The sequence below is a fragment of the Stigmatopora nigra genome, chromosome 11, assembly GCF_051989575.1.
Source record: "Stigmatopora nigra isolate UIUO_SnigA chromosome 11, RoL_Snig_1.1, whole genome shotgun sequence".
NCBI classification, from domain to species: domain Eukaryota; kingdom Metazoa; phylum Chordata; class Actinopteri; order Syngnathiformes; family Syngnathidae; genus Stigmatopora; species Stigmatopora nigra.
The window spans coordinates 5,282,542-5,310,269 of record NC_135518.1 but is presented as its reverse complement, the minus strand read 5'-3'; the positions used below and the strand labels follow the sequence as shown (position 1 = coordinate 5,310,269).

General features: G+C 36.4%; 1 protein-coding gene across 1 annotated transcript; it reads right to left on the bottom strand.

Annotated features, from left to right (window-relative positions):
- Nucleotides 1-34: 34 nt before the first annotated feature.
- cps1 (carbamoyl-phosphate synthase 1, mitochondrial) lies at nt 35-27,728 on the bottom strand. Its single transcript, XM_077727802.1, has 38 exons — nt 27,536-27,728; nt 26,446-26,555; nt 26,222-26,366; nt 25,901-25,990; nt 25,182-25,238; nt 24,919-25,011; nt 24,743-24,832; nt 24,203-24,331; nt 23,615-23,721; nt 23,244-23,385; nt 22,978-23,055; nt 22,765-22,863; nt 22,487-22,582; nt 22,020-22,209; nt 21,759-21,916; nt 21,526-21,654; nt 21,240-21,384; nt 20,852-21,062; nt 20,226-20,424; nt 19,936-20,112; nt 19,420-19,538; nt 17,985-18,126; nt 17,739-17,804; nt 17,527-17,596; nt 16,992-17,173; nt 15,463-15,657; nt 13,030-13,097; nt 12,259-12,334; nt 11,507-11,584; nt 11,073-11,180; nt 10,480-10,569; nt 10,193-10,363; nt 8,095-8,169; nt 7,787-7,885; nt 6,765-6,824; nt 5,354-5,460; nt 3,829-3,958; nt 35-3,496 (listed from the first exon to the last, which is right to left on the bottom strand). Exons 1-38 carry the CDS (start codon nt 27,647-27,649, stop codon nt 3,389-3,391), a joined length of 4,503 nt encoding a protein of 1,500 aa, XP_077583928.1. The 5' UTR covers nt 27,650-27,728; the 3' UTR covers nt 35-3,388.

Here is a 27,728-nt window from a genome sequence, read left to right as displayed (position 1 = left end):
ACAACATTAAAAAACATCCTCACAAAATATCTCAGATACATATGGACATAAACTCAAAAAAAGTCAAAATGCAAACACATTTTGCTGAAAAAAATTGTATTGTACATGTAAAAACAATCCACTCTTTAGATCATTTAAGTTGACTATATAATAAAAGCAATATCACACACACACAAAAACAAATCACATGCAACCAGATAAGCAATTTAAACAATTTCAAACTGACATCATCCAACCATACCTGCCCCTATTTTAACTCATTGCCTGCCAGTGACAGTGTTAGATGTTTAATTTATTTTAATATGGTGTGCGATTGAACAGATGTTCATTCTCCCCCACACAGAGCCAGTCAAAATAGTTTGACACCAAATCATGAGCACTGAAAGCCAGTCATCTCCCAGCATTTTTAATGTGATGAATGGGATTTGAGTTTCTTTACAGGCTGAACAGTTTTCATGTGCCACATGGGAGTATAGTATGCTCCCATATCATTCTCAGTGGCAGGTAAAGAGTTAAATAAGTCAATAAACTAAGTCTTTCTAGTTCCCTGAATCTTTAAGGATGGTGACTCCATTATGAAGCAATGAAGTTTTGATCTCCATCGCAGGCAAAAAGTGATCAAGAGCTCTAGCATCAAATCATAGTGATATGATGGGGAAAATGTAACACATTCTCTGACATTGAAAATCTCGTAGTCAACCCCAAGTTTACCTAACTGACCCAAAGGTTATTTAATACCTTTGCTCATATTTCATAAAAGTAAGGTTGGAATGAAGAGGCAGAAATATCAACGTCATCGCTCACATAAAATAATAATGTAATATTCACAGATCTGTGGTCCACCATTTTTCTTTTGGTTCTGCGGGACCAACATGCTGGTACTGAATACATGGTTTAAGTATGCATGCTTCTGTACAACATTAGCAGTCCTGAAAAAATAACCGACCTGTTGTTTCCAAAAAATATGGTCCTAATATTTTTGGTACTTATTGTTTTGTTAATTTTTGAGTAACGTGTTACTTGGCAAAATGAATGTTCTGGGAAAAACTGCAAGGATTGGCCTTTATACGTATGTGACACATTTCACTGGGATTCTTCTCAGCCCCACGGTACAGAAAACCATAAATTTAAATGTCATTAATTTGCCACTGCATAAAAAGTGCATGGCAATTATATTGTGTCATTTTATTCAAACAATGAGCAGCAAGCCTTCCAGCACAACAGCCCACTCAATGAATACAATAGGGGCATTTTATTACCCTTTCTAGAGAAAGAAAAAAATAATAATCAAGGTTGACAATTAAGTTTCATTTGTTAATGTGTCACTAATGTACATTTTGTTAGGGACACACTGCATGTTAAATATATTTTTGTCATTTCTGAAAGGTCAACTTCCCCAATGTCATCAAAACTTTATACTTTATATTTTAAAAGGGAACAGGTTTGTATGTGACAACTAAGGCCTGTGATCATGGAAAAAGATCAATATATAAAATGATCCTTTAGTGTTCTAGCCATTTTTTTTCAGCCTCCACTACTGTGGCCTCGAGCTACTGGATTCGAGCACAGAAAACAGGCATCGATTTGGGGCTCTCCTAATTTCAGATCATCCACATGCCACATGACTGTGCGCTTTTCATCGATCAAACGTGGTCTTGTCCAATTTGACCTTCAAGCTCAACTGAAATCTGTCCCAAGTCACACAAGTAATTACATGCACAGTCATCTTAACTGTCAATTGAATTAAATGTGCTAAATGAGGCACACTCTAAATGCAGAAGTAGAAAATAAATCAATTCCACCTCAAGGCAAAACAAGCTTGTGCTGTATATTAATACTGGTAATATTATTGGTTCCACTTTAGATCAGCACACAGCTTACAATATGACCTGTTTTTGGTCATTTGGGAACTTATTAAGATATTGTAAATGATGATTTGTTATGAGTCCATTTGGTGGTCTCCTAATTCTGACACAATATTTGGTCTATATTCTACATAATTGAGGTATGAATAAATTAATTGATATCGAATATTCATAAACATTCATTCATTCAGTCCTTTTCTGTACTGTTTATCCTCAAGGGTCACAGAGGGTGCTGGAGCCCGTTGATCGGTGACCAGCCAATCACAGGGCACTAGGAAACTGACAACCATTCATGCTCACACTCATACCTAGAGGCAATTTAGAGTGTTAAACCAGCCTACACTGCATATTTTTGGGATGTGGGAGTACCGCAGTGTGAATGTGAATGGAACTGTTTACTGTCTTCGTCTTTTACTAAATTAATTTGGAGAGGAGATGGTTGGCTCTTTGCAAATATCAACCTTTCCGAGCCTTATGTGGTTTTATTTAAGATATTTTAGCAACGCTCAAAAGGGATTTTGTTTCAGATTTTTTTTCAGTTTTTGGGGAGAACATTACTCCCAATTTCCTAAATATTGTAAATTAGGAGTGTCTAAAAATAAATAAAAAAGAATAAAAATGCAAATTGGGTATGGTCTCCAAGTTCTCACTTCAAGTGGCAGATGTGTGTTTGACTCATATGTTGCTGTGACAAGTGTGATATATAAAAAAGGGAATGAGAAATGCAGCTTTGATTGGCCAGAATTAAAGTGACCACTACCACAAAAGGCACAGCCTTTCCACTCACAGCTCCGCCGAACCTGCACTTTTCTGAATATTAGCCAACTGTGCGCAGAGATACGCCCGCGTAGCCAAAGATTTACACCAGTCGAAAGAAAGGAGCCCTCTGTCTCCATTAAATTCTTAATGTGCTTATGGAATTCATAAAGACTATCGTCTGACACAGGATGGATGGTATAAAATAGAGTGCTCTGCTTATGAGCATATATTTTCAGAGAGGCTTTTTAAGCCCATTATGTGAAGAAAGATTTCAAGGCTTATTTACCATACAATAAATTTACAATTGCTGTATTTAAATGTTGAGATTGGTAATGGTACCTTGATTTTTGAGATGATATGATGAAAAGAAATGTTTTGAATTTGGTTGCTTTGACATAAGGGTGTTCTCTCAGTATGCTACTCTAAAATTAAAATATGAGTAAATTCAGTTATAAGTACAGACAAAAATGAAAGTAAATTGACCTTGCAAGTAGAGCTAAAACTGCATTCATCACCACATATTAGGACTGGCACTCTTTGGAAGGGGGTGAATACACATTCAAATGTAGGCTTACCAGGGCTTTTGAACTGCATCTTAGTGCAGCAAGATAATATAATTTTGGTCTAAAAAGATCTTGACAGGCTGCATGCTGCTGCCTTTTTTTTACCTTGACTTGAAGTTTTGAAAACCAGGGTATACAAAGACATAAATTTGCTCAGATTAAGAGAAAATGTACTCGATGTCATAAAAGTAACCACTAGCCTTAATGTCCACAGTTTATGGGTTGGTCTTCTCTCTGCCGGTAGTGGAAAAGGCTGCTGGAGTCAAGCTCACTTGCATAGCCAATTGCCTCAGCAAATAATTTTGCAACCTTAGACATAAAAAGGGGGAAAAAACGTATTTTCATTTGTAAAAACACTCGGGCAGTAATCTCCTGAATTAAGAAAAAAAACTTGTATTCCGCATAATTGTATATTTAACACTTTCAGTGCTATTAAGAATGATAGACTGCTACGAGCTCTGTCTTGAGATGTATATGTGCCTATTTTCATTTGCCGTGTATTTAAATGAATTTGTCACTTGTCAACATGCAGGAGGGCTGTAAGATGAACAAAAGTTAATTCACTGCCAAATTGATTTTACGTTTATCATCGTTAAAAGCAGTGAATGAGTTGAAACAGGAGAAACCAAACTTGAACTGACCTGATAATTTGTGATCAGGGGCACGCCGTAATCAACAGCCATTCTGCGAATGAGGAAATTATCCTTCAAGTGGCGTGTGTTGTTAGTAGGCAAGTTCACCACCAGGTCAATATGACCCTCACTGATCAAGCTACAAATACACATAAAAACAAACAGACGGATATAAATAATGGTTTGAATTATAGACCTGCACCCACATCAAGTTAGCAGACAGTATGATGTCTAACCGAATGGTGAAGACCATAACATACTATTGTGGTAAATAATTAAGAGCTCATTTTCTTCACGGATGATAGTGATATTGGATATTTTTATGTTTTGGTTATGCTTTGTGAGTTGCATCACAAATAGATGCAGACAAATGACCAAAATTATCGAGATGAAAGTGACTTCATTGATTAGAGTGGAAGCACTCAGTTGTGTCATATTGTCTGTGGCAGCTGTGTCGCAATTTGGTTTTTTGATAGTTACTCATCGGCTGGCATTCACACAGCGATAGACGTCTAATCTATTTGAACTGGGAGGGTTGGCAGCGAAAAAAGTCTGTTCATTCGCTCCTACTCACCCAAACAAACTAATTGACAACAACTTTTGAGAAACGCACTGAAATCCATCAGCCGTGAAAGAGTTAAATGTCATTTCTATCTACAAAATGTATACAATTTTTAGTTGGTGACTTTTGCATTTCCCATTTTCCTCTTATAATAGCTTTAACTGCCTTTTCGGCAGACATTTACATGTTTAACAGAATCACAACTGGATTTCGAACCAAGATGTGAAAAATGAATGACAATGAGAACACAGGTCATGATCGTCAATAAAGAGTTGGCTTATATGCCATCTTGCACAGCTAATGCTTGCCAGACTTGTGTGTTTCAGTGCGTGTCAATGTAATCGCTTCAACAACACATTTCAAACAGATGGCATCACTGTTGCATCGACATAATATCTTTGTGGAGGCATTGCCCTAGAACTAAAGTAACCTTCAAGGTGCATCAATTATTGTACACAGAAATAAACAACAACACTGATTTGTAGCACCAAAGCTTCTCTACATAGTTTGCAAACTTCCACAGAAAATTGTAGCCAAATTACAACTATGAAATATTTACCTTTTTGCCTTTGTTATAGAAATTATAGCCCCTTTTTAACATAGTAAAAAGAATCATAATAATAACAATGCTGCTTTCCCATCTATTTAGGTATGACATGCCTATCATGCTATCTTAGTAGAAAGAAGACTTTCCTCACTCTCCATATTCCTCCCCAAATGCAATGAAGTGGACTTCTGAGTATTCTGCTCTGTCTTTGATCTTGGCAGCATATAACAGAGATAATGAAGGAGTTTGCCCTCAGATCTCTGCATCATATGCTGATCAGATATCCTAATTTGGAATTTAAAAAAGGTTTACTTATAACTTTGGCAGCCCTTTGGGGATGTTTGGCTCTACTTGTTTAAGGAAGACTTTGTAACTCTACGAATGGCATAGACAATAAATCAGTGTCAAAATGAATTATATCGCACCTCTTAATACTGGGCAGACTGGTCTGTCCTTTGCTTGGCCATGCTACTGGAGTTGCTGGCACATCATTGGCACAAAGCCATGCTGAGGTGGATTCAGTAGCAAAGAGCTGCAGGACAGCAGTGGGGAAAACAACAATAGTCTTAAGTAATGGCAACATTAAATGTGAATGCTGATTCAATACACATTGGCAGTTCTAATGATAAATGTCGGTGAAGTTTTATCATGGCTAGGCAGAACCAAACTTAACAGGTTGCCAGCCAATCGCAAGGCACCTTTGGAGGGGTCAATTCATTCACCCCTTCCAGTCAAAAAGGATTGGATGTCTAGCGAGACTTATTTCACTCATGTGCATGTACTAGATTCAAAATAAATAATTGACCACAGTCAGTATTGTTCTTATACCATCTTATTATACATTTGCCAGCAACCAAAGTACAGGCTTGGCCTTGCTATTAAAGAATGCTTTACTCGCCTTTGGCGCATTATTATCATCATACATGCTTGCAAAAAATATAAGTTTTGCTCCTGAAAGCCTTGTTTAGTCTAAACAAAGAGGTGCCTTGAAGTACTCGCGCCCAAGTCAAGGCTGACTCAAGGACCTGCAGTCAGTACTTCATCCTTTGACAATTTCTTGACGCTTCGGTCCTCATCCGTTTTAACTTTTAGTAATGATTATGAAACTTTTTGACTTTTAAAAGAAACTATCAATCTGATATTGTGAACTTGTTTTTACTTTCATGGGCGGTCCTCAACGTCCTTCCTCCTTGTAAGTGAAAAACCCAGAAGGGTGTCTTTTCTATATATTTATGTATGTTTTTGTAGATGTGTAATGGCAAATTTGACACCCACGTGTGACGGGTGACAGCTATGAAATATGTGATATGATTGCAATGTCGTAATATCCTGATGTGTAGGGTCTTACTAGCAAAAACATTTCAACCAGGTACAACAAACTTGTACCCTATTTGACAAATTTATATTGCACAGCGGAGTACATTGTAAAGTCAAATAGTCCTTCTTAAATTAAAGTTAAAAGCTGCCTGCCTAATGGAAGTGACTTTCAAAGTTCATGCTCTAAAGTTGGGTAATTTAAATCTGACTGCACTTTATTAAAAAGACTAGTACTCAAGAAGACATCACATTTTCTATATAAATGTAAGCTTTACCCAAATGTCTGACTTGAGTTTAAAGTATTTTCAGTTCATGTCCATATAAAATGAGTACTCTATAAGGTTTTATTTTTTTGCTACAAAGCATAGGTCACAAAAATTATACCTGTAGTTGCAATTCAAATGTAGATTGCTGGCTCTAAATGTTTATTTTCTTCTTTGTGAAAGAGTTACGATGGTTCTTTGAGAATTTCAAGTTGTAAAGTTAGTGTTTGAAATACAAAATAAATTTAGGACCCACCTTGAAACCATCTTCTTTCAGTTGATGGGCTGTAGCCAGGAAATTGGGTCGGAAAGAATGCTGGTATTAAAAAAATAAGAAAAATTAAAAAAAGAAAGAATGAAACAATAACAGAGCTTACAGTTCGACATTTTAAATATTTATCTCATAGAGTTGTTATATTACAGTGTATGTAAAACGACAACGGCAGTTTTTTTCAAGCTACTGTAAATGTGTACATTCAGAGCAAATAGCCTTTATACTAAAATCCCTCCCAAAACCTCTAGAAAAATTCATGAGTGCTAGAATTGTCTTCTGGATCTGTCAGCCACGTTGGGATGTTTTAGTGACCCCAGGCATTTGCCTTGAAGTGGTCCACTCCCCCAAGGGTGCTAATTACATCGCCTGTGTGATGAGTGCTTTGTTAAAGTTGGATTAGTAAACTCAGTTTGACTGCTCATAGTGACAGCAGGACATAATTACCCAAACTCATGTATGTGATGACATGAAACAGTGGAGCGGTAAGCTTGTGGTGACTGGAAATTTTGGGAAATGCTTAATGTTTAACCCTTCATTTTAATTCCGTTAATGGTGCTAGATGTCCAAGTCATGCAGACTTAAAGGTTGGTAGTGAGTGAGTATAGCCCTTAGTCAAAATGGTTCAGACATCCAGTGCCGTCAAAGGAACTGAAAAAAAGGAACATTTTCTAACCAGTACTTCCGGTTTCAATGAATTGCTGTCGATAGCAGGCAATGAGTTAAATATGTGGAATATATAAAAATATGTATATTTCATTCTTTCCCATTTTGTCTTCCATATTTTAAGGGTTATTGTACGTATTTTTTTACGTATACAATTAGTGAATAAAAATAACTTTCCCAATAAAAAGGGAAAATTGTTTTATGTGGTTGTAGGATCAGTATTTTGGAATTAATGGTTGAGGAAAAATATTATTATACAAGTGGTAAAATTACCTCATTTGCACCTCTACTGCAACTCAAACGTATGTGGTTAGAAGAAAGATTACTTAAAACAGCCTTACCTGAATCCCGATCAAGATGCCTTTTTGTGGCAGCTTAAAGCCTGTGGAAAGCATAGCCTTCAAAAAAGCTGAATAAATATTTGGTCCAAAACAGGCAACCTAAAATAAAGAAAAATAGAAATAACTCCATTGAAATTTTTACTGTGCAAGTCGACGTACATTAGCCATCCATGACTTAAGTCAAATCAGCGTCTCTTGCAAATACATGAAGAGGAATACAACATTACATTAATTAACATTGTGATAAAATATTTTAAACTAAAATCAGAGGCATTAAATATGATTATAGAATAGTGAAAAGAACACACCTCTCCAGTTGAAGCCATCTCACAGCGAAGTACAGGATCTGCTTCCCTCAGGCGTGGCCAAGAGAACATGGGTGCCTATTGAATGGAAAAAATAAGGAAATTGTTGAAAAAATTGTTAGAAAAAAAAAAGACAAAAGTAGAAGGGCAGTGCATCAGAATTCTGGTGTTTGAACATAGACAGGGCCACTAGAGAAATTCATCCTTGAAGTGAGATATACTTATAGTGAATGGCGAGATAATCTGCTGAATGGAATGTGAGCATACTAATATCCAAGAAAACAAAGTGAAAGGAATGTATAAAAGCTTATCATTGCACTGTTCAAAGAGTTCCAAAAAGGACTATCTGCTTATTCACACAAGGTGAGATAAAACGACTTTTTTTTTTTTAAACATAGTATTACATTTTATAGAGACTAAGATGAACGTTATGTAAATAATTTTAATTTCAATTCATCGGGTCCTATTGACAGCGATTGATGTAACGTGGCAATGCTGTGCCTGTAATTTATGAAATTTGGTTTTGAACCTCTAGTCACCCCAATCACCTTGAAAAAAGAAGAACTTTTTTTTGGCTGTTTTCTTTTAAAAGGTTATTTTAGTTTGACTCTTAATGCAGAAATGTTCAACATTCTCTCAGTTTATTTTTTTACCAGCATATCATCTATATGAGTTACATATGACATTATTGTTATTATAACATTAACAATTTATTACGTTACCATATTATTTGTGTTTTGTTTGTGTGTGTGTGTGTCTGTGTTCATATTCCCACTAACCACTCAGACCTCAGAGAGTGAGAAATTGTGAAAGCTCCTCAACAATTTTATCTCAGGGCGCCAGTCAGGATGAGGAATATAATAAAGTCAAACATTTCCACTTCATATTGTTTCTGACAGTGAACCTTGTCAGAGGCAGAAGTAAGTAACATCTTTTGAAAAACACAACAGGAGATGGGCAAGATGAATATTTCATATTTTCAACACTGTAAAACTCAAAAGAAACGGAGAAAGGATTCTTCACATGAATATATGAATAGTTTTCGAGATTTTAGGGTGCTTTGACACAACAATCCTTTGATTGTTGACCAAACTTCAATTTTTTTTCTCATCTCAGACCATGTTATATCTGGTAAAGCATAAAAAAACTGACATTGTAGTGAAATTTAACAACAAATTATGTCAGTTTTTAAGTCATTCCAGCCTAATAAGCATTACAACCTTAATTCATGGCTGACAAATGAATACATATGATCGATCTAACCTGTAACTGCATTATATTAGCACAATTACTGTATTCTTCCTCTCCAAATTATGACGGTAGGCATGATGACTTCTGCCAGCATAAATAACAGTCATGGTTCGCACACTTTCAACATTAGGTGGACTCTTCAAACTACTTAAAAGTCTGGTGAATTCTGTATTTAGAGCTTTGATTAATATTCCCCACCAACATGCAGACTGTAAATTGAAAACTTCGGCTAGATGGAAAAGAGAAGGATTATACCTGCCTGACTAGCTTCAAATGAAAACCATTGTTACAGCAGCTCAGCCGTAATTAGAAAGAGAAATTACTTTGAAAAAATGGCTTTAGAACAGCTGGTGACACATAAACGCTCTCTAATCCAATCAAAGTAGCATGGCTCCAGGCTGGTAGACTTAAATACCTACTACTACTACTCTGACTACTACTCTGACTACTACTCTGACTACTACTCTGACTACTACTCTGACTACTACTCTGACTACTACTCTGACTACTACTCTGACTACTACTCTGACTACTACTCTGACTACTACTCTGACTACTACTCTGACTACTACTCTGACTACTACTCTGACTACTACTCTGACTACTACTCTGACTACTACTCTGACTACTAAAACTACTACTACTAATGCTTATACTACTACTACTCCATATCAGGCATTGGGACGATATTGGTAACACAAACACAATGTATCCATATTGTAAGTTCCTGCTGATCAAATTTCTAAAAGTGTAAAAATCATCTTATGTTGAATAGATATAATGTATGTATAAATATAAATATGAATGTGAAGACTAGGTTCTTTTAGCAATGTTAGTGATCAAGCCTCACCTTAATTCCCACGTAGTCCACAGGGATGATGGGTCGTTCTAGCGTAGGCAGTCTGGCTTCATCCACATGCTCTCCAACCATCACTTTGGTTGCTACATTTATGAAATCCACACCAATCGTTTTTGATACGAAAGGGAAAGAACGTGATGCCCGCAAATTACATTCGATCACCTAAAAAAAAAAAAACATATAATGTACAAAAAAATATTTGTAATACTAATCAGGAACAGTAGAATAGGTCAATCTTCAGTCTTCATAAAAGCACAACTATGGAATTGATTACCTACCATGACATCGTTTCTTTTTACCAAAAACTGAGTGTTAAATGGGCCTGATATTTCAAATGCTTCAGCTATCTTTCGGGTCACCATCTTCACCTAAATGATTGGGGGGAGGAAATAATATATAAACACAGGTCATATATTGATTTTGTATGTACCCCAAGTGATTTTTTTTTTAAATGACGGCATTCAATTTGGACTGATCGCTGCCAGTCTTTCCCTCTCTCTATCAAATGGAGTGAACGTTTGTCACTTTCAATGGCAGCAAATCAGTAAAATCACTACTCAACACATTGGCAAGGGCAAATATCAAGGTTTGTCTGATTCCAATTCTAACAATTTAAAGAAAATTTGAATTCTAAATTAGATGTATTTCAAAATCAACAATTTCAGTCATTTTAAAGATTAATTTAGTGGGTTAATAGTAGTGAAGTCATTCTGCCCAGATATCCAGTCTGCGATATAAAGTCGATTTTATACAAAATATATTATTTGGGATAATTATAACTGCTCATTAGAATCTAGCGAGTATTTACCTTCTATGTTGTTCATGACAAAAAAATGTGCCACTGTGTGTGTGTGTGTGTGGGTTAACTGACCTTTTCTAAGGAACCTTGGCTAATGGTCTGTGTTGGCAGCATTAAAGTAGCATCTCCTGAATGTACCCCAGCATCTTCCACATGCTCTGTTATCGCATGGACCAGTACCTAGATACACACAAAGATTTGATCATATCTTGACAAATCCTTTATAGTTTATATGCCACTCATTTATAAGTCATTGATTGCCATTGATGGCACTAGACGTCCAATCCATTTTGACTGGGAGGATTTTGAAATAGATTGCATGCCTAATGTCGTCAATGGCAGGCAACGAGTTAAATTCTAAGTAAATAAAAAAGAAAGTTAAATTAACTTCAATGATTTTGATTAATTAAAATCGTATTGACATTTAATTAATGTTATTTATAAAAAGCTACATAGAAATAAAGTGGAAAAAAATACAGTGATCTTATAATATTGAAATACTATACCTTCCCTCTACTAGCGACGGCATCCACTTCCACTTCTCGAGCCCCACAAATAAATTTGGTTATAACCACAGGATGCTCCTAGAGAAAAGAAAGAAGATTATGTTACTTTGAAAAGAAAATAATTAACAAATGAACTCATTCTAAGCCATTTATTTCGATTAAGTATATTATAATTCCAAAAGTCATATATTTCACTCCATGCCTCATAAAACCTGATTAATTAAGTAACTAATATTGAGCAAGTTTTTGATACCCACGACAAAAGTACATCTATTCATGTGACACCTAAACATCATGTGGCAGAAGTCTGTATTTATCTATGTATTTAATTTTTTACTACCTGATCAAATCCAATTGCTCAAGAAAAACTAACAAAACAAAGAGTGGTGCACTGCAGGTACAAATGTGTGTGAATAAAGTACATGAAGTGTGTATTCTTCTAGCCCCGGGTTTTGTATTGGTTTTTTAGAAAAGGACAGCTGCACCTGAATCACTTGGGGGTGCAGTAAAGGGAAAAAAAATGGGCACACTCGACTAGCCAACAGCTACATCAGCTGCTAGCAGCAGATAATTGAAAGCAGAGGGAGAACTCAGCATGAAGCGTGCATGCACTGTATGTGTGTGCATGAGCAGTGCTTTTTGCCATTCGTCCATGTACAGTAGACCCAAGGACATAACACTATCACTCTGTGTGCGTTTTTCTCGCCCTGTGTCACAAATACACCCTAACAGTCAATGGACACTGCCCTCACCTGGGACACCTGGGTGGCCTCTTTCAAAAAGCGCTTCATCTCCTCCTCTCCATGGGCGACGTTCATTGCCGAGCCACTGATGGGGCAACACAGGCGGAAAGAAAATGATTGAGACAGAAGGCCACATGAGAAGAGAAAACGCAAAAAAAGAAGCGCATAAAAGCTTCAAAGACTCATTATCTTTCTGTTGCATCACCATCGGGAACAAGGTCTGGAAACGGCAAAAGTGGTGAACAAGCAATGTAGCAATTGAGATGAAAAGCACTGCGGGCTCTTCAATTCAAGTTCCTAAGTTTTTTTTTTTCTTTGCTATGATAGAAGGCTCATTTGGTGCTTCTTGTGAATAGAAAGGAGAGGAGACGGGGGACTAATAAAGGCCATTGCGTTGGTTGGGCACAGCCTGGGTTTTTCACATCTTAAGTAGTTGGAGGAATTTTACTGTGTATTAAAATCATAAAATGTTGTATAGTACATAATCCACATTATGTAAATGATATTTTCTGTAAAAAAAATGCATTTTTCATTGTCAATTGTTTAAAAGATTTAAAATAACCCAAACAAAAACTCACACTGTCTTTTTAAGTTAATATTTATATTCTAAATACTTGGTTACAGCATATTACCACTACATCATATATGTAGGGTTGTCTTGCCAACCTGGCATGTAATTCAAGTTACGAATGGTAGATAAATTTTCCCTCTCAAACAATGTCTTGGGTGAACGCTCAAAAGAACATTTTTTATTGTAGTAAACTGAGTGTTGTAGTTTACCTGAGAACATAGGATGGACGCAGTAGGCACGGATAGCCAACCTGGTTAGCAAAGGCAAAGGCATCTTCCTAAAAAAAATTAAAGATAAAATACAAAATTGAAAAACAAATTTTAGGGCCTCAATACAAATTGCACATTAACAACAGAGCAATCAAAAATATATATTAGTGGAAAAGGTATAAAGTATCTTTTTTCATTTAATCCATTCTTAAATACTTGGATTTCAAACAGCATATGGGCAGTTTCAAAATGATTGAATGGTCAAGAGAAAATTAGAAGACATTTATTCTACCAGATATCAAGACATAACCATCAACTCCTTTCTGGAACAATAATATAACACTTTTATAACTTAATCTAAGGTAACTAATTTTAGTTTGCCATCGTTTTATAATATTTACAATCAGAATTAACAACAGTTTGTCTACACTGAGCATGACCTGGTGGTTGAACGAACCAATCTTACCACAATAAAGCACGTTTTTGCCATCTAGTGGTAAAGAAAATTTAAACTCCTACATTTCTTTTCTCTTTCATACATTCCTTACACGAGGGTGGGAGTCTCGCAGTGGATGATAGTCAGATGCTCTAATATGTATATCGTCATCTATAATGTTTGTTTCTTTATAGCATATAAGCACCAACAACAGTTAATGGTAGTTTGGGACAATTTAAGTAAAGCTTTAGCTGTTTTTTTTAATGGCCATCTGAATTGAGTGAAGGAAAAAAAATGAAACATGATGCATAGCTCCAAATGGTTAAAGCATGAAATGTGTTGCATGGAACGGTGTGTTTGTTTGTAACAGGATGCACCAGATGGACTGTGAGATGAATAAACATATGCATGAATCCATCAAATGCATAGTAGGAAAAAAGCTGCATGAGGTGAGAAATGACAAATATAGCATTCATAGATTTTGGACAGTACATTACTAAATGCACTGACATAAAACTGAGCCACACAAATGTGTGAGATGCTGATCTCATTTCTATGATTGATGTTAAGCTCTTGAGCTGTTTATTAATCTTGGTTTTTAAAGTCTCAAAAATCAGATGGTACATTCGCCATTTTTTCGCATTGCACAATATGGTCTGTGTCTACAGTTTAAGAAGATATTAGAAGCAATTTCCAGAGGGCATCTACACTAACATCACATGAGTGCCAATTCATCAAATCGTTTTTCTCGGCCAGCTCGCACTCGGCCCATTTCTCAACATTCACTAAAAAGATTGTAGCAAGACAATCTTTACAAATGCAAGCAAAACACAGCTGAAGTGACATTATTCTGGTCAAACTAAAATAATCTATCCCAGAAATCGGCAAAACAACAAAAGAGAACATTATCTCTGTATGATCTAATAGTTTATAGAAACTAGTACATAGTAGCATAAAGACAAAAGTAAATGGAGATACTTATTTTAAAAGGTTAGTTTTCAGTGTACTTTAGGCTTCGGTGAATTGTTTTCTATTTTTCCCAGCAATGTGGTCAAGTCAAATGGTTAAAAGTCAAGAAAAGAAAAAAGCGTTGTCGATAGTCCAAAAAAGAAGAGCTGCAGGATTTGTGCACAATGTGTGTTGTTTTGTGTTTATGTTTAGATATTATTAATGTTATGCTATAATATTAATTAGTATAATATTCATTACATGGAAAACAATTCTAGGGGAATAATCATTTTCCACAAATTTAAAGAAATTGGAGAACTAATAGTTGAAAAACATGATGTAAAAGTTAAAAACTGAGATAAGCTTTGCATTGATAGAAAAGCCTGAAATTTCAAGTCAAGTAATCTAACTTGACTTTGCAAGCTTTGAAGGACCAAGATGCAATGTCAACTTTTTAACCGATAACTCAAGATTTTTATGTTAGTCGAATTTATGTTAAGTAAACATCTTAAATAAAGTTCACAGAACCTAACATTGCATATTAGTGCAATTTAATAATTCAAATTAGCACACTAAGCATTTCAATGTACTTAACATTAAAAATTCACATAACTCCTCTTTTCAAGTTCATGGTAGTTAGTATTTTAAAGTTCCCCCTAATCTTGATAATTCAAGCTAAAGACATCATTTATTTTTTAATTCTGTTAATGTGTAGTATTAGTAATACTTCAAATCAAATTTTAGTAGGGCTTACTTCAAAACTTAAATTACCATAACATTATAAATTGTATTTTGTACATTGTGAGTTTGGCACTAAAAAAAACACCAAAACTAGTGTTTCCATTATTTTCATGATTTCTTATGAGGAAAAATAAGTGGCCATTTATTAGGGGATTTGGCAGCCATTAACGTTTATGATGACAGCAACTTTTCATTTTTCCTAAAAAAAACATTTTCATATTTACCTATGTTAATATTAAAAAAATAAAATATATGTATATTTCAGTTGAGTTTACTTATTGTATTAATTACTAAAATTTCTGAATTACCAGAGAATTGAGAGCCTTCCACGGGGCTTGCGCTACACCAAGGTCATCTAAAATTCTGGAGAAAACAGAACGCTCCTCAGCTCGATCAATCTGGAGTGGACTTGTACCCAAAATATTCACCCCATTCAAGTGTAAAGGAGCAGCAAGATTATTGGGTATCTGACCTCCCACAGACACAATGGTACCACTGCAAGCCTGTAGGGCAGATGTAGAAGATATGCAACAAAAATAATGACTAAGAAAGACAAAAAGAGATGAAGCAAACAATAGTAAAAAAAAAAGATTAAAGAATATACTTTGTCAAGGTTAACACCTATTAAGCTAAATGTATAGACTTTGGCCAATGTTAATTATCTGCGCGACTGACGCCACAAAGAAAAGATGAGACGTTCAAAAACAGTTCATCTCTGCCTTGCCATGGTTTTAGTTTATCACCCGAGGATGTGTGTGTGTGTCAGAAGAAAAAGTGTTCTTGCTCCTCTTATTCACAGTTTGCGGCTCCTTTTCAGTCTAGCGTATCCACTATGATGCTGTTTCCATGGCAATACCAGGTAGATCCTGTAAATTGTCTTCATTATTCATGGGCTCGCTCCCCTGTCCAAGGTTTATCTTGAAACTCTAATGCCATAAACCAACACCCCTTACACACACATTTAAAAACAAAGCCAGTGGGTTTGTGTACCTATGAGGTTTATGATGATGCAAGATATCTGATAATACACAACCCTTGACTCATTAATTGCCATTGACGCCACTAGACGTGCAATTCATTTTTTGCTGCGAGTGAAATTCGGTCTATAGTACTGTAAAATAAGCATTCACAGCTGGCCTTTCCAGGTTAAATGAATGGATATCTCTCCATCCTTGTTTATGGCAGGCAATGAATGAATCGCTATTATATGGAAAATAATTAAAAATGCTTTTATGTAATTTATATTTCTATATTTGAGGGGAGTGGTTGCTCCAGGATCCCCTGCGACCCTTGTGAGGATAAGCGGAACAGAAGAGTGAATGAGAGAAAGTCATATTTTAGTACTTTAGAACTTTGTTTAAATCATAAAAAAATATATACAAATAACTGTGGTCAACGACAAAAACATGCTGCATTTGATGCAAACATTTTTCTTATGAATGTTTAGGGTTCTGACTACAAATGTGACCCTTTAAGCTATGTTTGTATTGTTAAGAATCAAATAAGAACCCAATGATCTCTCGTTTGAATCTTGACATTGCGTTGTGCACATGCACAATACTCACATCGCATGATGTGTGATACTTTTATTATTAGAGGTCATTGTTTGTGAGACGTAGCTTCTCTTTTAATGAACGCTTTAGATTCTGCCTCTCCCTTTCTCTCTGTGCTGACAACAACTTCTTAAGGCTGCCTTGCGTGACATAGATAAACAGTGACAGCTGCTGGCATATCATGAAAAAAATAGATAGATAGATCTATGGTTCTTGGCCACCTGGCTAGCCTGCAACTACTCGAATCAGTTTTTACCATCTACAAATGAGGACTGTGTACTGACCTCTTGCTGGGTGATGTCCAAGATTCGCTCCAAGGTCAGCTCTTCAAAGTACAGGCGGTCACATTCATCGAAATCAGTGCTCACTGTTTCAGGGTTATGGTTGACCACCACTGTCTTCCTGCCAATTTGTCTCAAGGCTCTGATGCTTGACACTGCGCACCAGTCGAACTCAACACTACTGCCTGGTGGATAGAACAGATGATAAAAGTATTACAGTATTATCAGTTAGTATATGTTTTTTTTTTAATGATTTTATGGGAAAACTGCATACCTTAGTTTTTGTTTTTACTGTGCCGTATTAAAGAGCAATACGTACATTATTCAAAATTTAACAAATTCTTTTGGGGTTTTTTTGTTTGAGGCAGTCTTTAAGCAAAATAATTACATAATAATATGGTTTACCTTAATAGGACAAGCATTGTTATGATTAATTATTGAACCTTTACTTATTTCAATCAAATTCTTACAAAGGGTAATCACAATACCAAATATAAGTAACACATGAAATTGACAATAATGTTAAAACATAACTCACCAATATGATAAGGCCCACAACCCAGGACCATAATTGAGTCTGTTGACTCTTGAAAGTCCACATCATGTTCCTGGTGGATAAACTCAATCATCAATTACACTAAATACATATCAACAGTGTTTTTACATCATTACTTACAAATGTTTATGTTTTGTATCCTTCCATATGAAAGGTCAAAATATTTTTTTCAGAAGTGTTTCTTAATTTCTCACCTGACCATGGTAGGTACAATACAGGTAATTAGTTTTAGCAGGATACTCTGCGGCCAGTGTATCAATCTGAAAACCAATTGAGACATCACACAACAAAAGATTAAATAAAATAAATGATTGTTTCACTCAATGTGTTGATATTGGCCACGTTTCTTACTACACCTGTAATTAAGTATGCAACTATATGACAATAATATTTGACAAATATTAGAATATAGAGAATTAAAACAAATCTATATGCCTTACCTGTTTAACCCAAGGTTTAAGACCATGACTGAGTCTCATCTGTCTCGATGCACGCTCATTGGTGCCCAAAATTAGACCAATTTGTCGGTCTGAGAAGCCATCTTGTTTAGCCCTCAGAAGCAGGTCCTTGGACAGTGAAAGACTACAAAAAATGAAAAGGAAACAGGTACACCCTTTATTAGTTCCGATCAGATTTTTGAATAAAAAAAACAAAACAATGTTTTGACAAAATTGGTTATAGTATTCGATTGTTGTTTCAAACTAGTATACCAGGACGCAACTACTTTTTTTCCCTCCACAATTAGCCTTACAGCCTTTATAGTTTGTACAGCTTTTTATTCATTTTACGAACAACTTACCCCCACAATGGTCGCGGAGGGTGCTGGAACCTATTCCAGCTAATTGTGGGAACCAGGAAGTGGAAAACAACCTGAATTGGTGGCCAAATAACTGACTAAAATGGTGGATATTTTTCCATTTTCTTAACTCACTGACTGTCACTGCCGGTGGTGGTAAATGAACAAATGTTCAAAATTCATATTGTAAAGACGTGACCATTAACTCATTGGATGCTATTGACAATAATAGAATGATTACTCATCTTTTCGTGCCATTTACGGCACTAGAAATTAAGCAATATTAACTGGGAGTTAAATTGGATTGAATGTCTATAACCATCAATGGCATTCAATTAGTAAATCATATATACTACAATCCTAATCAGATTTTAACAAAAACATAATAATAATTCACACATCCAATTAGTTTTCTATAAGTCCAATCAATTCTGATTTAAAAACAAAATAATTGATGCACATATTTAATGATTTTGTGGACCTCAGTGGGGCATGAGACCACCAGAATTTGACTCTGCTTGGCATTCATCTTCCAGCAGCCCACTATAATGTGTCCATCTTAATAGTCTCTACCCCAGAGGCGATGGAGACTACAAGAGCCTGACACATGGAAGCCTGCCCACATGACAACCAGCCATGTATTATTAAACAGTAAGAGTTAGAAGGAAAACTGTGGCAGTGTAAAATCTAATTCGCAGAAGATTCTCATAAGAAAAGTCAAAGCCTGAAAACAACGTAACACTAAAGAGGAAACTCAGTGTGAACCCCTACACTATCAGTGATGCTTTTGATTAGTACTGATATTTGATTAATATTGTTCAACAAATGGTTCAGTTCTTTGTGACTCCTGAAAAATCTGAAAAAATGGCGGGCAATTATTTTAAAAGTGTGGTGATAGGTATGCATATTCATAATGTTGTTGTACCTACATTGTATCGGTCCACATTGTCAGTAACAAACACTATACATGTGGAAAATATTACAGCAACTGGTTTAGAACTATAAACAAATACTGTAGTGTCTTCTAACCATGAAATTCAAAAACTCAGGCCACTATACTGCATTGTGCACGTTTATACCTTGTATAGTTTTCAAGGTGCTGTTCCAGTTGTGCTATCCTTTTGAGTTTATGCAGGAACCATATATCAATGGACGTCAACTGATGGATCTCATCTATACTCATGCCACTGTGGAGAGCCTGAATGGGAGAAACATGAAACAGATTTAGCAGTATATCTATAATTCATTATAATCATGTTCATCATTCATTCTTCTTGTTGCAAGGGCAGAAATCTAACATTTTTTTTTCCAATAGTACCAAAAAGTTCTTGTTTGTTCATGGACTCCTTCATATAATGTATGGAGGATTTTGGATTCTTGTTGATAGTATTAAAAAAAATTCTATTGTTACTCTCATTTGACTAAAGTGTCTCAATGGGACCGAAAGAAGAGAATTGAATGACATAGATGCTGTTTTTGTGTACTTTTCTATATTTTCCATCTTCCGACTATTAATAAAAAAGTAAATGGAAAAGCATTTCTACAAAATCCATGACTGAGGTCCATCAAAAAATATATTTGAAAGATAAACGGACCTTGGCAATGGAGAAAATTCTGGTGCTGGAAGGCACAGCAAGCTCCTGTTGCAAGTTGTGGTTGTCTGTCCAGGCCTTTTTGAGAGGCAATCGGGGCACAAATCCATCCACTGATGGATGACACATCCTCAAGGCCTTCTGCATGCTCTCCTCAAATGTACGTCCCACTGCCATCACCTAAATCCATTCAATTGATATATTGTATGTAAAATATAAATCCATCACAGCAATGTTTGTAATGTGCCATAATACCAAATACAGTAAATGAATAAGTGACTGATATCCATCACCTCTCCAACACTCTTCATCGCACTGCCTATTTCGCTTGACATCCCCTGAAAGCGGTCCAAGTCCCAGCGGGGAATCTTGGTCACGATGTAGTCTAAACTGGGCTCAAAGCAGGCTGTGGTTTTTTCAGAAACAGAATTCTTGATCTCGGGCAATGGGATCCCAAGAGCCAACTTAGCTGCCACAAATGCCAAAGGGTATCTGTGACACATGGGACATCATGCAGAGAGACCAAAATATACAATGACTTCAAGACATTTGTGTTTATGACTGGAAGGGCTTTAAAGGAGTGTGGTTTCATGCTTTGGGGCTGTTTTTCTTCAGCTGTTGGCTGCTTTGGTGTGAAACATGAGGCCTCCTCAATAAAGCCAAAAGAAGCAACAATAAATTCAGGAAAAGCCTTCTAAAATATATAAATACATATCAATTGACTAGAACCAGTTATCGGTTTTCATCCTGTTTTTTTATACATATGGTATATGCTTTTTACTGGGTAAGAGAACACACTTAATATAACTGGAATGTACAGCATGCTATGCTCCAAGTTCCATTTTGGCCCGACCAGAAGAGTTTCTCCAGTGATGGTACCAGATTTTCGTCCTACAAGAACATGAACTTGGAATCTTACCCAGTGGCTTTGGATGCAAGAGCTGAGCTTCTTGAGAGCCGAGCATTAACCTCAATGATGCAATACTCAAGAGATTTCGGGTGGAGAGCATACTGGATATTACATTCGCCGACAATACCAAGATGGCGAACCACCTTGATGGCCGTTTCACGGAGCATGTGATACTCTTCATTGGACAACGTCTGGCTTGGGGCTACAACAATGGAGTCACCTAAAGACGAAGAGAACTAAAGATTTGTTAAAACGTCAAGTAGGAGATTTCCTTAGACTTCCTTAGTATTTGATACACTAAAGATTGTCATAGACAGAAGTTCACCCAATCGTATTGTATAGTACCATTTTTAAGAAAAAGGTAAAACATTAACATAATGCCAAGGTGTTTGAATACCAGTGTGAATCCCCAGTGGGTCAAAGTTTTCCATGTTGCAAACGGTGACGCAATTATCTGCAACGTCTCTCACCACCTCATATTCCACTTCCTTCCAACCAAGCAACGATTTCTCTACCAAGATTTGACTGCTCATGGCCAAAGCCTAGAAAAATGACAAAATATTTTAATGTAGAACATAATGGGTGAGTATATCGGATGGGCTTTTCTATACTAACCAAAATGCACCATAGACTTCAAGACACTACAAAAGATTTTGAGACATTTATCACTTGTCCATTCTGACCTTGTTTGCAGTTTCCTCTAGTTTTTCCTTGTCGGCACACAGTCCTGAACCCAGGCCTCCAAGGGCATAAGCTGATCGTAGCATTACCGGATAGCCAATGTGTTCTGCAGCATTCAAGGCATCACACACCTGAAAGTTGAAAAAGCTCATTGTATTATCTGTTATATTCCTTAGTGTAAAATTATGTTGCTATAAATCTACAGCAGAACCTGTTATCACACTCGTATTCTTACAGACTCCACAGCCATACTGGGGGCTATCTTTTCATTGATTTCCTTGAGTTTTTCAGCAAATATCTGCCTGTCCTCTGTGGCCATAATCGACTCTACGGGCGTTCCCAGAACTTTTACTCCATATTGTTTCAAAACACCCTGCTGAAACAATTCAACCCCTGAAAACAAGCCAAACCAAAATATGAATGTGATATCAAATGAACGTGAATTTGCCTTTTTGTTGAATTAAAAAGTAAATATAATATATAAATTTTTCCTCACCACAGTTGAGGGCGGTTTGCCCACCCATTGACAGTAAGATGCCATCAGGACGCTCAGTCTTAATCACATCAGTAACAAATTGTGGTGTGACAGGAAGAAAGTAGACCGAATCCGCCTGCTTGGTGCCGACTTCATTAGTCTGCACTGAAGCTATGTTGGGGTTCATAAGCACAGTCTTCACATGTTCTTCCTGCAACAATTTACAATAGGTTATTGAGTAAATATACAAATGACCTGAAGGTATATTAACAATAATTATTAGGAATACACAATCATAATTTTCTTGCTGGTCATCATTTTTTGACAATGTTCAAAATGCAAAACCTATTCAGAACATGACTTTGCATTTCAAAATTAATCGTCATGGTAATTTCAAATGTCCAGCCAAAAACAAGCTTGCAACAATTTTTTTTCATATAGATCTACCAATTACTCAATGTTTCACAAATTTACTTTATTCTTGTCACCTTCATTGCTTTGACAGCCTGAGATCCAGAGTAGTCAAATTCTCCAGCCTGACCAATTGACAGGCCTCCAGAACCCAGCACCAGCACCTTTGAAACCTTCACTCATAGGTTCAACAAAGTGGAGAGTGAAACATGGAGTTATTACAGTATTTAATACAAAATTGTCACTTAAGATATTAACTCATTCACGACCACTAACACCAAAAGCTGATATTAAAAATTACGGTTGAGTGCCATTGACTGTTATAGAAGGATTAACATGACATTACAAATCCTACCTGCACTCTAGGAGGGATGCATGGTTTCTTGGGCATGACTGAAACTATGTTGGAATCTTTTCCCTTTTTGATCAAGGCCATGAATGTATCAAAAAGGAACTGTAAAGACAAAATTGCAAATATAATACTAAAAAAAAAAACCTTATAATGTGATGATAGTTCAGATTGCATTTTATTCAGGAAAGTGTCCCAGCATGGTAACTCTTTAAATACCTCTGTGTCAGTGGGGCCGCCTTTAGCCTCCGGGTGGAACTGAGCCGTGAAAACAGGTTTAGTGTTGTGCATGATGCCCTGAAAAACATCCAAATGTGATGTGAGCGTGCAAAATCAAGTCAACAGTATTATACTCTCCCCCACGGAGATTTCTTCACTTTCGCTACATATTTCATGAGCCGAGACTACGGTAATGTTTATTCATGGAATAGAAAAATTCATATGGCATCTTTTCCTGAAAGTCATTTACAATGAGTAAAACTAACCTCATTTGTGCCATCATTGGCATTGATGAAAAGCGGGCTCCACCCTGGGGGCAGGGATTCGCTATCTATGCCGTAGCCATGATTCTGTGCTGTAATGAAGGCCTGTCCTGTCATCACATTCAAAACCGGCTGGTTCTGACCTCTGGGGAACATACATACAAATGATACACTTTGCATGTATATTTTATTTCCCCCTGACGGAAATTACAGTTTAGAGAAATTACAGTTACAGCCATCAATGTAACTCAAAACTCAAACACACTTTCATGTTTAGTATTGACAATATTTGAGCTTGCTGTAATGGAAAAATCCACTCTGAAACTAAAATATTTTGTAGACAAGTTTTTTTTTTTTTTTTTTTTAAAGCTCACCTGTTGCCCATCGGTAGTTTATAGGACTTTGCCCCAGCAGCAAGAGCAGTGATTTGATTTCCCATACAAATACCAAACACTGGCTGTGGGCAATCACTCTCCAACACCTACACAAAATATTGAGTTGAATTGAATGCCTTGCTTGTCATTTTTATTGTTATTAGACAGGTACAATGAGATTTAAAGCTTCGTCATGAAAGTGCAAACATAAATAAGTAGTCATAGAAAGATTTATATACAATAAAAATGTAGTGAGGTAAAAAAAAGTAACTTAAGTGTTTAGCGGCATGTGATAGAGGTAACTATGGTGTTTTAGTGCAAGTATAAAAGTGCAAGACAAAAAAAATTCAGTCCTAAGAATGACGTAAAAGTCTGAATATTCTGTATTGATATGCATCTGGCAGTGTTAGGGCATAACCAGATAAACGTATTTTAGGATATTTAATACAGTAGCACCTTACCGTAAACAAAGTAACTTTTATAGATACTTGGAATTTTTAAAAAATGATAATAATAATTAATTATTTGAAGAGTTTTTTGTCTTAGCCATTTGTAGTGAACATAAAAAGAAGGCAGCTATCGACATACCTTGCGCACATTGTGGATGAGCTCCTTAGCAAGTGATGGATCTCCTGGTCCATTAGAGATGAACAGGCCATCAAAGTCGAGACTTAGCAAGTCTTGGTCCCATGGTACTAAGTGAACTTCTGCACCCCGCTAAGGGTGGAAAAAAAAGACATTCTACTCAAGGGGCAACAAAGAAATTAACTATTGTACTTTTATTATTTCCATGAAAAGAATCAAAATAATTTACCTTTAAAAAAATACAGTATTTAATTGCACAAAAGAGTGCATGATTTGTGACAAAAAAATAATATGTTCCATGGACAAACTAATATAGAACACAAATAGACAATGAAACCATTCCAGCGACTTAAGATAGCCGTGATTACAAGTAGCAATTAATTCATGGAACGACACCAATGAGAAGTTCATTTTCACTAAAGATAATAATAAGTAGAGAGTTCTACAGACTGTTATTATCCTTTCAAATTTCTTGAATCACTCTGTGAAATCTTTCTAAACGCAACAGAGAAACTGAGATTAAAATACCTTGTGCTTTCTTACCTTAACAAGCAGACGAATTATGTTATGTTTAATACCACAATCAACTGCCACCACTTTGACAGGGTTTCCCTTTCCAAAAACTTTGGATTCCTGGTGAGAAAAAAAACTTATAATGAAGAATTACCCATCCACAGGCATAAATTATATGAACACTCTTAGTAAGTAGCTGGCTTTACTTTTGTTGAGACCTCAGCTATCAGATTTTTTTGGTTGGGGTCTAAAATTTCAACATATTGCCCATCAAATTCAATCTTTCCAAGAACAGTTCCCTGAGGAAAAAGCACAAAGGGGGACATTGTAATGCAATCACTGAAATTCTGTAAGGCAAGAAGTTTTGTCATTTAAAGCGAAATGTAATAATACTTTTAAAATAACATTAAGATTTTTCTTTTCAGTATATAACACTATGTGACAGAACAGGTGATACTATTAGCAGCACCTTATCTCTGATGATCTTGGTTAACATTCTGGTGTCTATCCCAAAGAGTGCAGGAACCTTCAAAAAGTGGAATATAATGTGACATTAGACCCAAAATAATAATAAACATTACTAACTACCATATTTTCTGCACTATGATGGCACCATAAAGACTTAATTTTCTCAAAAAAAGATTCTATATGCAAACAGTTTTAAAATATGCCATCTATAGAAGCTGCCCCTAATAGTCCGGAAAATACAGTGCTATAAATTGTCATCATTCATTCCTTCATTTTCTAAACTGTTTTATCCTCACTAGGGTCGCAGGGGGTGCTGGAGCCTATCCCAGCTGAATTCGGTCCAGAGACGGAAGACACCCAGTCGCAGGGCACGAGGAGACGGACAACCAATCACACTCACTCATACCTAGGGGCAATTTTAAGTGTCGAATCAGCATAGCGTCCATGTTTTTTGGAATATGGAAGGAAACTGGAGTACTCGGAAAGACCCATGCAGGCCTGGGGAGAACAAGCAAACTCCACACAGGTGGACCGACCTGGATTTGAACCCAGGACCCCAGAGCTATGAGGCTAACGTGCTAACAACTCATGCCGCCGGGCCGCCTATATCATCAATAAAAAATTAACAATTGATATTTAATTACTCACTGTTTGGAAAATGAATGAATTTATGTAGTATACAGTATTTAATAAACATAACAGTGCCATCAGGGTATCTACCTTCTCTTCTTGTAGCCATTGACCCAGAGACTTAACAGAGTTCCAGTGGCTGTACTCATGACTGTAGTTTTGAACCAGAAGACCAGAAACCTGGAGACACAAGAACAATTTGAGCCTCAGAAACAATTACCAAACTGAACTAACCAAACTAAAAAGCCCAAAAAAATCATCATTAAACCAGCCAAACATTTGACTATAATCTGTAGGGGGGGGAAAGCATTAATGTCTACAAATTTAATTTCCTACGCTGCAATCAGTGCAATGAACATAGTAGTACTTCCATTGTTCAGAGGTTGAGGGTTTCAAATCAGAGCTCCATACCTGAATGCCCTCAGACTCCACATGTTTTCGCAGGCCAAGCTGATCCACCTCTTGAGTATTTGGTACACCATAGTTCCCCACAATTGGGTATGTTAGAGTCAAGATTTGACCCCTGTAACTGGGGTCTGTCAAGGCTTCAGGATATCTAAAGACATAGAGAGGATTGTATTGTTAAGTTTCAGGAATATTTTGTCACTATGACATCAACTAAAGGTTTCACTTACCCAACAAGACCTGTATTGAAGACGAGTTCTCCAGCTACAGAAGCTTCATAACCAAAGGAGACCCCTTTCATCTGTGTGCCATCTTCCAAAACCAGATGTGCTGTCTGGGCCTATAAGTTGAAAAAAAAAGGTTGACCTGATCCCATGACCTCTTAAATAAATTGTTTATGAGTAAAACTTTAATCCTGTAGAGCAGACCAGGGCATTTAAACCCACAAAGCGCCACAGTGGGTGCAGGTTTTCGTTCCAACCCATAAGAGGAAACCTTTATACCAATCTGGTATATTAGAATTACAAACAGTGGATTGCAATCGGGTGCTATTTGTTTCAGAAGAAATCTATTTAGTTAAACTGTCTGTGCTGGATCTGTTGGAACAAAAACCTGCACCCACAGAGGCCCTCGAGGACTGGATTGCCGAGGTCTGTTGAACAATGGGATTTTACTGTAAATGCTCAAGCAGATATTCTCATTCTTCACTAAGTGTGTTACCTACAAAGACATGTATTTGGACATGAAGGTTGCTAACTATGAACTCAAACCAGTCATACATTTATTCTTCTCTCTTCAAAACTCCAAAGCCTCAAACGTATGCAAAAATATGATTAGAGCACAAGACTGGCCGCCAATCATTCACAAGGAACAATGAAATAACCATTCAAAGGCACAGTCAAACCAATCGACAATTCACAATCACCTATATTTTGTGCATGAAGGAGGAAAAATGAAAAATTGTTGCACAATAGTTATGATGAAAGAGGAGATGAAATATACCAACTGGTTCCCCATGCTGCCTTGGCCTACGCAACTCATGTTTTAATATACACTTTAATGCAACTTGAGCTATTTTTACAAGAATGGAATCCTGACTAAAATATTATTATAAGTGCACAGGAACGTCAAGTTATAGAAATAGCAACAACCCCTCTGCTATAAATCATGCCATGACTAGTTAACGTAATTCATTGTGGTTAATGCATTTTATGTTTAACTTAATCGAGGCCATTGAAAGAATACAGTTATTTCAGATGACGTGTCTATGCATGAAATCAATAGTAGAATGGCTACAAAGGATGCTATTGCTTCTCTTACCTTAACACTAAAAAGCTTTGCAGTGTGAAGTTTCAAGCATGCTGAAGTTCTTCCAACTACGAGGCATTGTCTCAATGACTTGATAGCGCTGCGAGCGATCAGGATTTTGCTCATATTATCCGGCAAAGTCACTCGCTATACGACAGGTTTCGACGATCTGATATTAGTTTAAACGATGATTAAGTGCTCTGTT